The sequence below is a fragment of the Rhinoraja longicauda genome, chromosome 17 (genome assembly GCF_053455715.1).
Source record: "Rhinoraja longicauda isolate Sanriku21f chromosome 17, sRhiLon1.1, whole genome shotgun sequence".
Taxonomy (NCBI): Eukaryota; Metazoa; Chordata; class Chondrichthyes; order Rajiformes; family Arhynchobatidae; genus Rhinoraja; species Rhinoraja longicauda.
Window position 1 is genome coordinate 21,700,641 of NC_135969.1, and position 13,524 is coordinate 21,714,164.

The 13,524-nt window shown below is 48.1% G+C and overlaps 1 protein-coding gene across 1 annotated transcript in view; it reads left to right on the forward strand.

Annotated features, from left to right (window-relative positions):
* Positions 1 to 3,276: 3,276 nt before the first annotated feature.
* The window catches only part of plxnd1 (plexin D1), a 69,482-nt gene continuing 59,234 nt past the window's right edge, over positions 3,277 to 13,524 (forward strand). Inside the window, exons 1-3 of the mRNA XM_078414324.1 lie at positions 3,277 to 4,638; positions 10,906 to 11,082; positions 11,449 to 11,577. Coding sequence (XP_078270450.1) covers positions 3,421 to 4,638; positions 10,906 to 11,082; positions 11,449 to 11,577 — 1,524 coding nt within the window. The 5' untranslated portion in view covers positions 3,277 to 3,420. The remainder of the gene's footprint in view (positions 4,639 to 10,905; positions 11,083 to 11,448; positions 11,578 to 13,524) is intronic.

A 13,524-nucleotide genomic window follows, 5' to 3' on the forward strand; every position in this document is an offset into this window, starting at 1 on the left:
GTCTAGGCATCATGTTCGGCATAGACTTTGTGGGCCGAAAGGCATGTTCTTGTGCTGTACTCAGAATCAGAGTCTTTATAAATTGGGAGGGAGTTCATGAACCAGGGCCTGGTAAGTTGGACAAGAGTTCAGGAACCAGATTGGGTAAATTGGAAGGGAATTAAGAAACAGATCTGGTAAATTAGAAGGGAATGCGGCAAACGTCATTCAGCGAGCCAGATGCCAAACCTCTGGGATTTCTGAATATTCAAATAGCAGATTATCATAGTTTTACTGGGCCTTGCAACCTACAGAGTCATGGTCACAATCTCCAAATGCTCCCCCCTGGCTCTTCAACCTCTTGCTGGGATACATTCCCTGTTAGGTTCAGTACTGTCCTTTCCTACTAGGACTATCTACATATGGGTTAACACAACCCTCACTTTAATAATTCCATCCTCCCTACACTTAACTCACTAAATCGATCTCAGATAACATCAGGCAACCCTCTTGCAGTTACATCTCTCAGCAATTTATCTACGTATCTGCTCATACTGTATCTCCTGCTGATGGTTAGGAGGTCTATTGTTCACCCCGGATGATTGGTCCCCTTTTTGTCCCTAAACTCTACCCACTGGTCCTCATTTGAAGAACCATCTGAGATAATCCCCCCTCATTACTTTAGTAACAGATTCCTTATCGATATCGCATTGCTACCTCCTCTACACCCTGGAACATAGAATTACCAGTATTGCTCTTCTTTCAAAAATGTTTCTCTGCTTGTACCAATCAATGTTACAAGCTGCAAGTTCAAATCCTAATGCAGGGTCTCAAATGAAACATCCACAATTCCTCCTCCTGTCAACAGATGCTGCTTGACCCACTGAATTCTTTCAGCATCTTTTTTTGTTCCAGATTCTAACATCTCTCTTGTGTCTCCATCCGAGTTTATTTTCCTTATTAGTTAAACTTCTTGCATCAAAATATATACAATCCAGCCTTGCATTCCTTCCTTGTGCCTCATTACGTTGTGTCTGCTAGACTGTTTTGGTTTCCCTTCTGTACTTGACTGCTCCTCCCACAACCCCTCCCCCCCCCCCCCCCCCCAGTTCAGGTGTCATCCACCCTCCTTGCACAGGTCCCACTTTCCACAGAAACAGTCCTGGTGATTCAGGAATTTAAAGCACTCCCTCTTACACCAGCCCTTTGGCCACACATTCATCTAATGATCTTCCCATTCCTGTACTCACTGCCATAAAACACTGGACATGATCCATGAGCAATCAGACGACTCTGAGCAAAGCCTGACCACCCACTCCTTCTCTGACTTTCCTTCAGCCATGTGGAGACCAACTCTAAAATGTTCTATCCCTGGAGAACCTCAGTCCCCCACCAACAGAATGTGGGTTTCAGGGCCCAATCCTGACCAACAGACTATGGGAACAGTAGACACAAGGAGCTGCAGATGCTGGAACGTTGACCAAAAAACACAGAGTGCTGAAGTAAGGAGTCTGCAGGTCAGGCAGCATCTCTGGAGAACATGGATGGGTGACATTTCGGGTCAGGACCATACTTCAGATTCAGAGTGAGCAGACTGTGGGCTTCAGCCTCTCGCCAGCAGACTGTAGGAACAGCCCCTCACCAGCAGTCTGTAGGAACAGTCCCTCACCAGCAGGCTGTAGGAACAGCCCATCACCAGCAGACTGTAGGAACAGTCCCTCACCAGCAGGCTGTAGGAACAGCCCATCACCAGCAGACTGTGGGAACAGCCCATCACCAGCAGACTGTGGGAACAGCCCATCACCAGCAGACTGTAGGAACAGCCCATCGCCAGCAGGCTGTAGGAACAGTCCCTCACCAGCAGACTGTGGGAACAGTCCCTCACCAGCAGGCTGTAGGAACAGCCCATCACCAGCAGACTGTGGGAACAGCCCAACACCAGCAGACTGTGGGAACAGCGCATCACCAGCTGACTGCAGGAACAGTCCTGTTTCATCAGAGGGTAGTGGGTAGTGAGGGAGTTTCAACAGAGGGTAGTGGGCAGTGAGGGAGTTTCACTGGAGGGTAGTGGGCAGTGAGGGAGTTTCACTGGAGGGTAGTGGGCAGTGAGGGAGTTTCACTGAAGGCTAGTGGGCAGTGAGGGAGTTTCACTGAAGGGTAGTGGGTAGTGAGGGAGTTCCATCAGTGAGTAGTGAAATGAGGGAACTTCACTGGAGGGCAATGGAGTAAGGGAGATTCACTGGAGGGGAATGGTGCGTGGGGGCTTCACTGGAGGGTAGTAGAGACAGGGGGCTTCACCGGAGGGTCATGGAGCGAGGGGGCTTCACCTCTGTGTTTCCTGCCTGGGGACGGGGTCTTCGGGCTGCGGGCAATGCTTCTGTGAGGTGCTCGGAGCTGTGACTCGGCTTTTGCCGAGGAAGGATTGACAGGAAGCAGACTTCCTGTAGGCTTGTTGGAAGAGGGGACATCGTCAGGGAGACAGCAGACGGAGGCAGCGGGGCACGCATCAAGTAACCCCGAGCCCGCACCAGGAGAGAGATCAGAGAGAGAGAGAGAGAGAGAGAGAGACCCGCGCCGGGAGAGGGTGAGGGGGGTGTGGAAGCGGGACAGAGCTGGGGAGTCTGACGGCGTGGGAGAGCGAGAGTGTCCCGCATCGGGAGGGGAAACTTGTTCCTCACAACCGAGAGAGATGGGTCCCAGCGCGGCGAGAGATCGGAAGGCGCAGAGAGGGATGCTGGTGAGAGACTGAGGCACCCACTTGGCCGCAACGTCCCGAGCACCACACAAGGCAGCACACCCCGTCCCAAGGACAACACCAGTGGTCCCTGAGGAAGCGAGCGAGCGAGGTTGGAGGGGCAGCAGGGACCGCGGGATCTGTCGAACACGGACCCTGGAGTTTGAGAGGATCCCAGGAGTTGCGAGAGTGTCCCAGGACTCGAGGGTTAGTGGCCGGGATTTGAGGCGAGGGTCCCGGAGTTTGAAGAGAGGTTCCCAGTATTTGAGGAGCGAGTCTCGGGATTTGAGGCGAGGGTCCCGGAGTTTGTGGAGGGGGTTGCAGGATTCAAGGGCGAGTGGTATTTGAGGGGGTCCCTGGATTCGAGGGCGTGTTATTTGAGGAGGGGGGGTCCCGGGATTCGAGGAGAGGACGTGTTATTTGAGGCGAGGGTCCCTGGTTTCGAGGGCGAGTGGTATTTGAGGGGGGGGGGGGGGTTCCCTGGATTTGAGGGCGTGTTATTTGAGGAGGGGTCCCGGGATTTGAGGAGAGGACGTGTTATTTGAGGAGGGGGTCCCTGGATTCGAGGGCGAGTGGTATTTGAAGAGGGGGGGGTCCCTGGATTTGAGGAGAGGGCGTGTTATTTGAGGAGGGGGGTCCCTGGATTCGAGGGCGAGTGGTATTTGAGGAGGGGGTCCCGGGATTTGAGGAGAGTGCGTGTGAGCAGGATGCTGCTGGGCCTGGGGAGAATGCTGCCCGGTGCCGGGGTGGTGCTGGTACTGATGTTGGTACTGATGGTGCCCCAGACACTACCCATGCAAGTGTGCCAGCACTTCCGCAGCGACACCCCCACCAACAACCTGGCGGTGCTGGCCGGGCCGCGGCCAGGTGGGGGCCGGGTCTACGTGGGGGCGGTGAACGCTGTTTACCAGCTGGGCTGGGCGCTGGGGCTGGAGGTGAGGGTGGAGACGGGCCCGAAGCAGGACAACGCCCTGTGCCACGCACCTCAGCTCCCACACAGCAGCTGCGACCACCAGCGGCTGCGGGCCGACTGCTACAACAAGCTGCTGTTGCCCGACGCCAGCCAGGGGCTGCTGGTGGTGTGTGGCTCCGTGCACCAGGGCTTCTGCCAGCTGTGGAGTCTGGCCAACATCAGCCGGCTGGCCGTGCCATTCCCGCCCGTCTCTAGCAGCGGCCTGGTCTTCCCCAGCATGTTGTACGTGGCGGCCAACCACCCGCAAGCCTCCACAGTGGGGCTGGTGTTGCCCGGCCTGGGTGGTCAGGGTGGCAGCAGGCTGTTGGTGGCAGCCACCTACACCGGCCTGGGGACCCGCTACTTCCCCACCAACCGCAGCCGGGAGGACCTGCGCTTCGAGAACACACCCGAGATCGCCATCCGTGCCCTGGACATCCGCCAGCTGTCCCGCCTCTTCACCTACGACATCAACCCGTCCGAGGACAACGTCTTCAAGGTGAAGGCTGAGGCCAAAGGCCGCAACCGGCTGAGCTTCGTGCGGGCCTTCAGTCACCAGAGTTACACCTACCTGGCGCTCAACAACGACGCCGACTCGGGCTCCAAGGGAGGCCGCGCCCGCAGCGTGTTGGCCCGCATCTGTACCGGAGCCCGTGGCCCCAGGCCCTCTGAGAGCCGCAAACTGACCGAGTCCTACATCCAGCTGGGCTTGCGTTGTAGCGCCGGCCCCAGGCTCTTCGGCCGCCTGCTGTCCGTGTGGCCGGGCCCGGGACACCGCCTGTACGGCCTGTTCCAGGGGCCCGAGGATAGCGAGCAGCTCACTGCCCTCTGCATCTTCAGCTTCAGCGACATCGACCGCAGCATGCGGAGCGCCCGGCGACAGTGCTTCCAGGAGAAACATAGCCAAGAGGTGACCGTCCTGGACAGCGTGATCCAAGGAAGTGGACCAGCCTGCATCCAACGCAACATCACAGTGAGTACAGGGAGGGGAGGGGAGGGGGCTCTGGCCTCGGACCTTGGTGAGGTAGAGGTGATGGGGGGTTTGGAACAGCACTGCGCGGTGCAGACCTTCTAGGCATGAATCAAATCCCAGGCGGGAGACCTGAAGTTGCTCCTGGAACTGAAAGCAGGTTCTGGGCCTGTGTATGGAATCAGTGTGTGGCAGAGTCGGAATGTATCAGTCATTGAGACATCTCCCGCTATCTCACTCACCTGCAGGTGACATTTTAGGTCGGGACCCTTCTTCAGATTGGAGAAGTTGTCCTTGACCTAAAACGTCACCTATCCACGTTCACCAGGGATGCTGCCTGACCTGTTGAATTACTCAAGCACTTTGTGTCTCTTTTTTGTAAACCGGCATCTGCATTTCCTCTTTTCTACCTGCAAAGGGAAGGCAGGTATCATTGGCAGGGCTATCAGCATTTACTGATACACTGGTGCCACCCGTAGATGCAGGACGCATTCTCGGGCATGAGAGTGCTGACACAGTATAGTGAGTAAAGAAGATGGATTAGTACAGGGAACTCTGATATTTTAGCCATTACAGAAACTTAGTTGAGAGAAGGACAGGACTTGCAGCTCAATGTTCCATGGTCTGGATATTTCAGACATGACAGAGAAGAATGTAAAAGAGGTGGGGGAGTTACAGTACTAATCTGGGAGAATGTCATGACTGCGAGGACATCTTGGTGGGCTCATCCAGTGAAACCATGTGGGTGGAACTCGTAAATAAGAGCAGTGCAGTCATTATGATTGTACCATATATGGCTTCCAATAGATGGACGAGCTTGATGTACACAGATGCAGACTGTTCGCGAAAAGGTGTCTCAACAACAGTTTTTTTGTTGGGTGATTTTAACGTCTCCATTATTTACAGGGACTCTCAGTGCCAGGGGCTCAGATGGGCAGAATTTGTTGGCTGCATTTAGGAGGATTGTTTGAAACAATATTTAGATAATGCCATTTGGAATGAGTCCATACTAGATCTTATATTGGGAAGTGAGCCTAGCCACATGATCAACGTTTCAATGGGAGAGAATTTTAGGAACAGTTACATAATTCCATAAATTTGCAGATAGTTCTGATAAGATTAAGACTTGTCCGTGGGTGAAAGTACTAAGTTGGAGGGGTTATTACAAGATCTGGGGAGGGTAGATTGGGAGCGGCTGTTTGGAAGAAAGTCCACACCTGTCATGTAGGAGTCCTTCAAAGGCCAGCTGGATGGAGTTCACAACTATCATGTTCCTTTAAGGTAAGGATGGCAAGGTTTGTGAACCTCGGATGACAAGAGACATCGCAAGTTGTCAAAAATGAAAAGGAAGTGTAATATGAAATTTAGGAAACTGAAATCAGACAAAACCCTTGAGGAATATAAAGGAAGCAGGAAAGAAAAACAAGAAAGGCTAAAACAAATCCATGGAATGGCAAGTAGGATTAGGAAAATTCCAAGGCATTTTATACGTATGTTAGGAGCAGATGGGTAGTTAGGGGAAGGATAGGTTGTCTCAAGGAGAAAAGATGGAATTTATCCATGGAGTCACAGGAAATGAGTGAGATCCTTAATGAGTATCTTGTATCTTGCATTGGGAAGAACGTGGATGACAGGGATATGTTGATATTCAAGAGAATGTAGATGTTAAGGAGGAAGTAGTAATCTCAAAAATATTATGGTGACTAAATATCCAAGGCCTAATGGGATCTATCCCAGGATACTGAGGGAAGCAAGGGAAACAATGGCTATGACATCTACTTTAACCATGGTGGAGGTCTCAGAGATTTGGAGAATAGCCAGCATTGTTCAGAGACCATAAAACTGCAGACATTGGGATTGTGAGCAAAATACAAACTGGTGGAGGCAGTCAACGAACGGGTCACGCATAGCATCTGTGGAGAGAAATAGACTGACGGCTTTTCGAGTTGGGACTATTCTTGGTCTCACAGAAAGTTACTAACCCAAATGTTTTCTGTTCATTTCACTTCACAAATGCTGCCTAACCCTCTGAATTCATCCAGCAAATTGTTTTTCGCCAATGTTGTTCTTTTGTTTAAGACGGAAATCAGGGAGAAAATAAGGAATTTACAAGCCTGTGAACCTTAAATGAGTGGTAGTGAAATTATTGGGGAAGGTTCATAGAATCTACTTGCATTTGGAAAAGCATGAACTTATTAGGGATAGTCAGCATGGCTTTGTGCAGGATAGGTCCTGTGTCTCATATTTGATTGACTATTATGAGGCAGTGACAAAGAATAGGACAGTAGATGGTCTACATGGATTTTAGTAAAGTATTTCACGGTTCCTTTTGATAGTCTGGCTCAGAATATTAAGTCCTCAACCTCTCATGCTCTTATCATCACCCCTTCACTCTCCCAGGCCCAAACCTTCTCTTTCCCTTCAACCCCACCCTCCCCTTCCCCTTTACCCAATCTCTCCCATTCCGCCTTACCCATGCCCTCCCCTTCCCCTTTACCCAATCTCTCCCCTTCCCCCTTACCCATGCCATCCCCTTCCCCCTCTCTACACCATCTCTCCCATTCCCCCTTACCCCCGCCCTCCCCTTCCCCTTTACCCAATCTCTCCCATTCCCCCTTACCCATGCCCTCCCCTTCCCCTTTACCCATGCCCTCCCATTCCCCCTTACCCTTGCCCTCCCCTTCCCCCTCGCTACATCATCTCTCCTCTTGTCTCATTGTCATTTTCTTTTTTTTTTCCGCACCTCCAGATCACCCCTCTTCCTCTCTCTCCCCATCACTTCCCCCTCTTCCCCTCTCTCTCCTTCACCTCCCCCTCCATTTCCTATCTTCTCTGTCTCACGTCACCCTCTCTGGCTCCATCACTGTTCCTCCACCCTGAACTCAAGAACTGAATAGCAAAGATGAGGTGAGGCTGAATTACCTCACATCAAGGTATCATTTGACTGTGTATGGCATAAAGGCACTCTAGTAAAACGTATGTCAATTGGCATCATGGGGGAAACACTCCAATAAGTGGAGTCATGCCTCGCACAAAGGAAGGTGGCCAGTGGGAACCTGTAGATGTTCCTCAGGGTAATGTCCTACATCCAACTCTGACAATATCTCCCAAATCCAAGCCCCTACCAACAAGTGCAATGGGCAGTATTGGAAGTAATGTATATTTCTTATCATTTCTCAAGTAATACTAACATTGCCTATTTAACCCATTTGTGATGATTGTGTCAGCGACTCTCTTCTTGGTGAGTCATAAAGGCCCATTTTGTATTCTGGTAAGGGCAGCACCACAGCACTACTACCTGCAAGCCCCCTTCAAATTACACACTATTCTTGTTTAGAAATGCATGTCTAAATCCTGCAACTCCCTCCCCAATAACATTGGGAGTTCCTTTAGCTGAAGGACTGCAAAGGTTCAATAAGGAGACTCACCATCACCTTCACATGGGCGGAAGGGATCGGCAACTCCTCTGCTGGTCAACGTATTTCCTTTCAGTTTCTCCTTTCAGTGGTACAAAAATATCTTGTAAACCTTGATTCAATTAAGACACAAAGTGCTGGAGTAACTCAGCAGCTCAGGCAGCATCTCTGGAGGACATGAATAGGCAATGTTTTGGGTTGCTTCAAACTTTACCTAAAACTTTAACCTGTTCAGTGTCAACCCCCCTCCCCCCCCAGTATACTCGAGTCAGAGTACACAAGTGAAAAATTTTTTTGGCAGTGAACGGGTTAAAATAGAACTGTGTCTTTGTATAGTTTCTCATTGCAATTTTCCTTGAGTTGAGACATGATTCTCATAAATCAGACAGAAGCCTCTCCTTCCTAATATATGGTGCTAGGAATGTCCATGTTTCACCTGATGAAGTTTAACCAAGATATATTCTGTTGTACTGTAGTTCTATGGAGATGTAGGTCATTGTCCACCTGATTTTCTGCTTTCAGGGAATCATGCGCCTGTTCTTCCAGATCTCTCTGTTCTGCAACACTCTCCAGGGTCCACTATTTACTGTGCAAGTCCTGCCATAGTTTGATATACCTAAATGCAGCACCACACGATTGTCAGAGTTAAATTCCATTTGCCATTCCTTTGCCCACCATCCTAACTTATCTAGATCTTGTTGTAAACTTAGATATCCTTCCTCACTGTCTACCATGTGCCAACTTTGGTGTCATCTACATTTTTACTAACAATGTTAACTACATTGTCATCCAAATCGTTAATGTAGATAACAAACAATACTGGGCCCAGTTCTGATCTCTGTGACACTCCACTTGTCTCAGGTCTCCATTAGAAAAACAACTCTGCACAACCCTCCCTTTGACTCCTTCCTCCGAGCTAATTTTGAATCCATTTGCCCAAGAGTTCATGCTCTCCAGCATTCCACTAGCCTAACATGTGTGGCTTCGTCAATGGCCTTGCAAAACTCCATATGGACAATGTCTACTGCCCTGCTTTCATCAATCCTTTTGATGGCCTCTTCAAAAAACTCCATTAGATTTGTGAGACACGATTCCCCACACACAACGCTACATTGACTATCTCTAATCAGTCGCTGTCTATCCAAATGTGGTGGATCATATCCCTAAAAAATCCTCCAATAATTTTCCCACCAATGATGTCAGGTGCATTGGTCTGCAGTTGCCTGGCTTATCCTTTTCTTTTGATTTTCTTAAATAGCTACAGCATTAGCCACCCTCCAGTTTTCTGCAACTTCATTTACCTTGCCTGCAGCTTCATTTCATGTCCTCTGTTGGTCTCTTGTCAATGACATTTTAATGAATCCTGGTATTCTGGCCTTTTTGGTTGTACACTGTTTCTACATTACATTATTAAGAAAGTATTTGGGGCCTCTGAGATGTTTACACTGAAATTCAATTCCCCCGTTTCCCATTTTTCTTATTTATATCTGTCTGCAATACAATGGTTAATCTACACTTACTACAATGCCACCCACCGTTGTGTTATCTGGCTGTAAATGTGCAGTTTTCAAACCCATTGTCAAGCCATTTATAAATAGTTGAATAGAATTAGTGTTCAGTACTCGCCCTTGATGGTCACCACTTTGCACATTATGTCAGCTTGATTGGCTGCCTATTAACCTGATATTAATTAGATTTGCCACTCAGCAAATCCTCACCCAGTCATAGAAACTGTCTTCGGTTCTATGAATAGTGTCATTTGGCATTCTCGTATGAGGGACTTTATCAATATCCATATAAATCACATCCATAGATTAACCACTTTAGTCATCCCTTCAAAAAGCTTTGAAAGTACATTGGGTTCTCTCCAATCCTCTGAAAAATTATGGTGTTCAGCGTTCTACCCTTAATTATAGACTTTAGTAATTTTGAGATATTAAACTGGGTGACCTATAATTCCCTGATTTTCTCCTCTCACCTTTCATAAATAGCAAATTGACTTGCACCATCTAAAGAAAGGGTTCCCAAATGGAGTAATTTTTGGAAATTAAAGTCAGGCCATCTCTGATGCTGTCACCAATTCTCTTCAAATCCCCTGGACAGATCCTGTTGTGTCCTTAGTACTCTTAATCCTCTAGTCCTTGTTGATTTGATGAAAGCCTATCCTTGAATTAGTGTCCAGATTTGCCATTCTCTTTATGAAGAATTCCCTTTCATCTCGGTCTTTTGCCCAACTCCTTATTTTGAGATAGAGGTTCGTGGTTCTGCACAAGGACATTATCCCTGCAGTTATTCTGTAAAGCTGTCTGTGAATATTGTATATATCAATTAGATAGCTTCACATTCAAAACTCGAGATTATAAAATTGTTCTGCTTAATTTCTACATCAGTCTCAGGAATTAATCTGGTGAATCTTTGCCAGGCTTCCTTTATTGCAAGTAAATCCTTCCTTTAGTAGGGAGACCCATAGAACTTTGAATGTAGAACAGAACACCAACCAGATCTTCAGCTCTGGATGGTTGTGCTGAACATACCCAGCTGAACTGAGCTAATTTGCCCAACATGTTAACAATATTCTTGGTGCAATCTTCCACTTTGAACTAAATCCTCTTTCAATAATTTTCCCCGGTGTGGGGCGAATAAAGGAATATATTATAAGAACTTCTTAATTGCTCGCTAGACCTGTGTGTTAACATACTGATTCACCTGCAAGGGCACCATGCCTCTCCAAACATCAGCACCTATCAAAATACATCAATTAAAACATATTGTTCTCCTCTATTTTGGTAACATAATGACCATCCTAACATTTTCCCAAAAAGTATCTGAGCCATGTGTTTTCCTTTCTTTGCAGCTGCATGAGGAACAGCTGGATTGTGGGGCTGCCCACCTGCAGCACCCTCTAGCCATCAGGGACCCAGTGAAGGCTTCCCCGGTCTTGGAGGAGAGTGACTTGACCTCAGTGGCAGTGTCAAGTCTGAATAACCATACAGTGGTGTTCTTAGGCACAGCCAATGGTCAACTCCTAAAGGTATGTTCACTCTCCAGGCCTGTTTGCTGTATCCAACAGGCAGCACTGACTTCCATCTCTCCTGAAATCACCTCTGCTGTCTGCTGGCCAAACAGACCACAGCACCCACTTTTCCCACTTTTATTGTGGGCAGCCACTGTGACACTCATCCTGCCCCATTGCTTCACTTTTCCTTAACATATTCAAGCTGGGCGAAGGTCAGTGCTTCAGAGCAGCTCTTCATTGTGTGTGAGGCTGGAGGCCCCTGTGTGCCGCGTGACTGGCCTTGCACTGTGGTAGCTGGGACGGGAATTGAGAACTGTTGGGGGGAGGTGGCAGTGGTTGGAGGCCCAACACCTGTCTGATGATCTGGTCCTGCTTTTCCAGCTGAACTTGCAGAATAACCTGATTTTGAAGAGAGAGGTTCTTCTTGTGGCATCGGATGAGGCTGTCCATCACATCATGCATTTTGACCCGGAGGACCAGAACTATCTCTACGTGATGACTACGTACCAGGTCTGTGAACTTTCAAAGCCTACTTCTGCCATGGTCATCTGACTTCAGTGTTTAAATTATTGGAACGTTGCTAAAAGAGGAAGGAACCATTACATACATTACACCCTCAACTGCAGATATTGTTGTTATTGATGGCCATACCAGCATTTATTACCAGCAAAGAAACAGGCCGGCCACTGTTACTATGTGCTAGCTAATGTTCGCTGGCCAAGTCAATGTTGCTGATCATTGTGCTGACGTAATGGGAAGCATTTTTGTACATCTTGTTAAATAGCAAGCAGTCTTTTGTCAGCCTGTGAGCCAATTCTAGTTATTTTAAATCTCCTTCCCATTCTCATCCTGACCTTTCTATATCTGTTGCCAGAATTAGGCCACATGCAAACTGGTGACACAACATCTCATATTCCACTTGCTTACAACCCTATGGAATGAACATTGAATTCTCCAATTTTAAGTAACACCCCTCTATTCCCAGTCTCATTTTCTTGTGCCCTCCAATCCTGGTGTGCCCCCTTTATCCAACTATTCTGCCCCCCTTCTCCACAATCCCCTTCCACCTCTATCCCTCCCTTTGCCTTAATATTTCAGTTATCATCTCTCCTTCCATGACAATCTTTATTTCCTTTTCATCTCTCACTTTTGTTCACCCATTTGCCAATCAAATCCCCATTACATGTATCACAAACACAATGGCAGGTTTTGTCCTGCCCCACCTATTGTCCGACTTTCTTTCCGCTACTACAATCAGTATAAGAAGAGACGCAACCTGAAACGTCATCTATCCATTCGATCCACAAATGCTGCCTGATCTGCTAAGTTCCTCCAGCACCTTACATTTTGAGTCCTGAGTAGATGATTGGGCTTTCCCAGCTTCTGATCCTGGGAAAGAGCTGTCGTTATCTCCCAGGCCTATCCTTACAAATGACACTTTATTCATTGAACAGGCAATTGCAGAAACTTCAGCACCATCACCTGGCATAGATCCCATCTCTGCTCTGGGGACTTATCCACCTTAACGCTCTTTAAGCCACGGCACCACCTCATTCTCGATCTCAAACTGCCCGAGCATATTTGTATTCTCCACAAGTCCTTTTCCTCAGTGGATTCAGATGCAAAGTACTCCTTTAGTACCTCATCTACATCCTCATTTATCCTTGAGCAGTCCTAACTTCTCCCTGGTATCTCTCTTGTTTTTAACATACGTATAAAAAGGATTTTCCTTAATCCGACTCGCCAATGACATTTTTTGGCCCGTTTTGAGCCTTCTAATCGCCCACTTGAGTACTTTCCTACTTGCCTTACAGCTTTATATTTCTCATAAGCCCCATCTGAAACAACCTTCTTAAACCTGTCAAACGCTTCTCTTTTCTTCCAACCTCCTTGGTCATCCACGGCTCTTACCTTGCTGTCCTTACCCATCCTTCTTACTGGAACATGCTGATCCTGCACTTTGATCAGCTGGCCTTTATACGGCTCCCACATGTCATCTGTGGACTTATCCAATAACAACTGCTTCCAAACGACCCTCCGTAGCTTCTGCCCAATGACATTATAATCTGCCTTGTCCCAATTAAGTACCTTCCCCCAATATCCAGGATGCAGAGGTGCAGTGGTAGAGTTGCTGCCTTCCAGCATCAGAGAATTGGGTTCAATCCTGACTACAGGTGATGCCTATACGGAGTTTGTGTGTTCTCCCTGCAAGTGTAGGTTAATTGGCTATTGAAAATTGTCCCCAGTGTGTAGGATAGAACTAGTGTACAGGTGATCACTGGTCGGCACAGGCATAGTGGGCCAAAGGGCCTATTTCCATGCTTTATCTCTAAACTAAAAAAATTAACTAAACTAAACCCAGACCTGAGTAGGAAGGAACTGCAGATGCAGGTTTACACCGGTGATAGACACAAAATGCTGGAGTAACTCAGCGCATCTGGCAGCATCTCTAGAAAA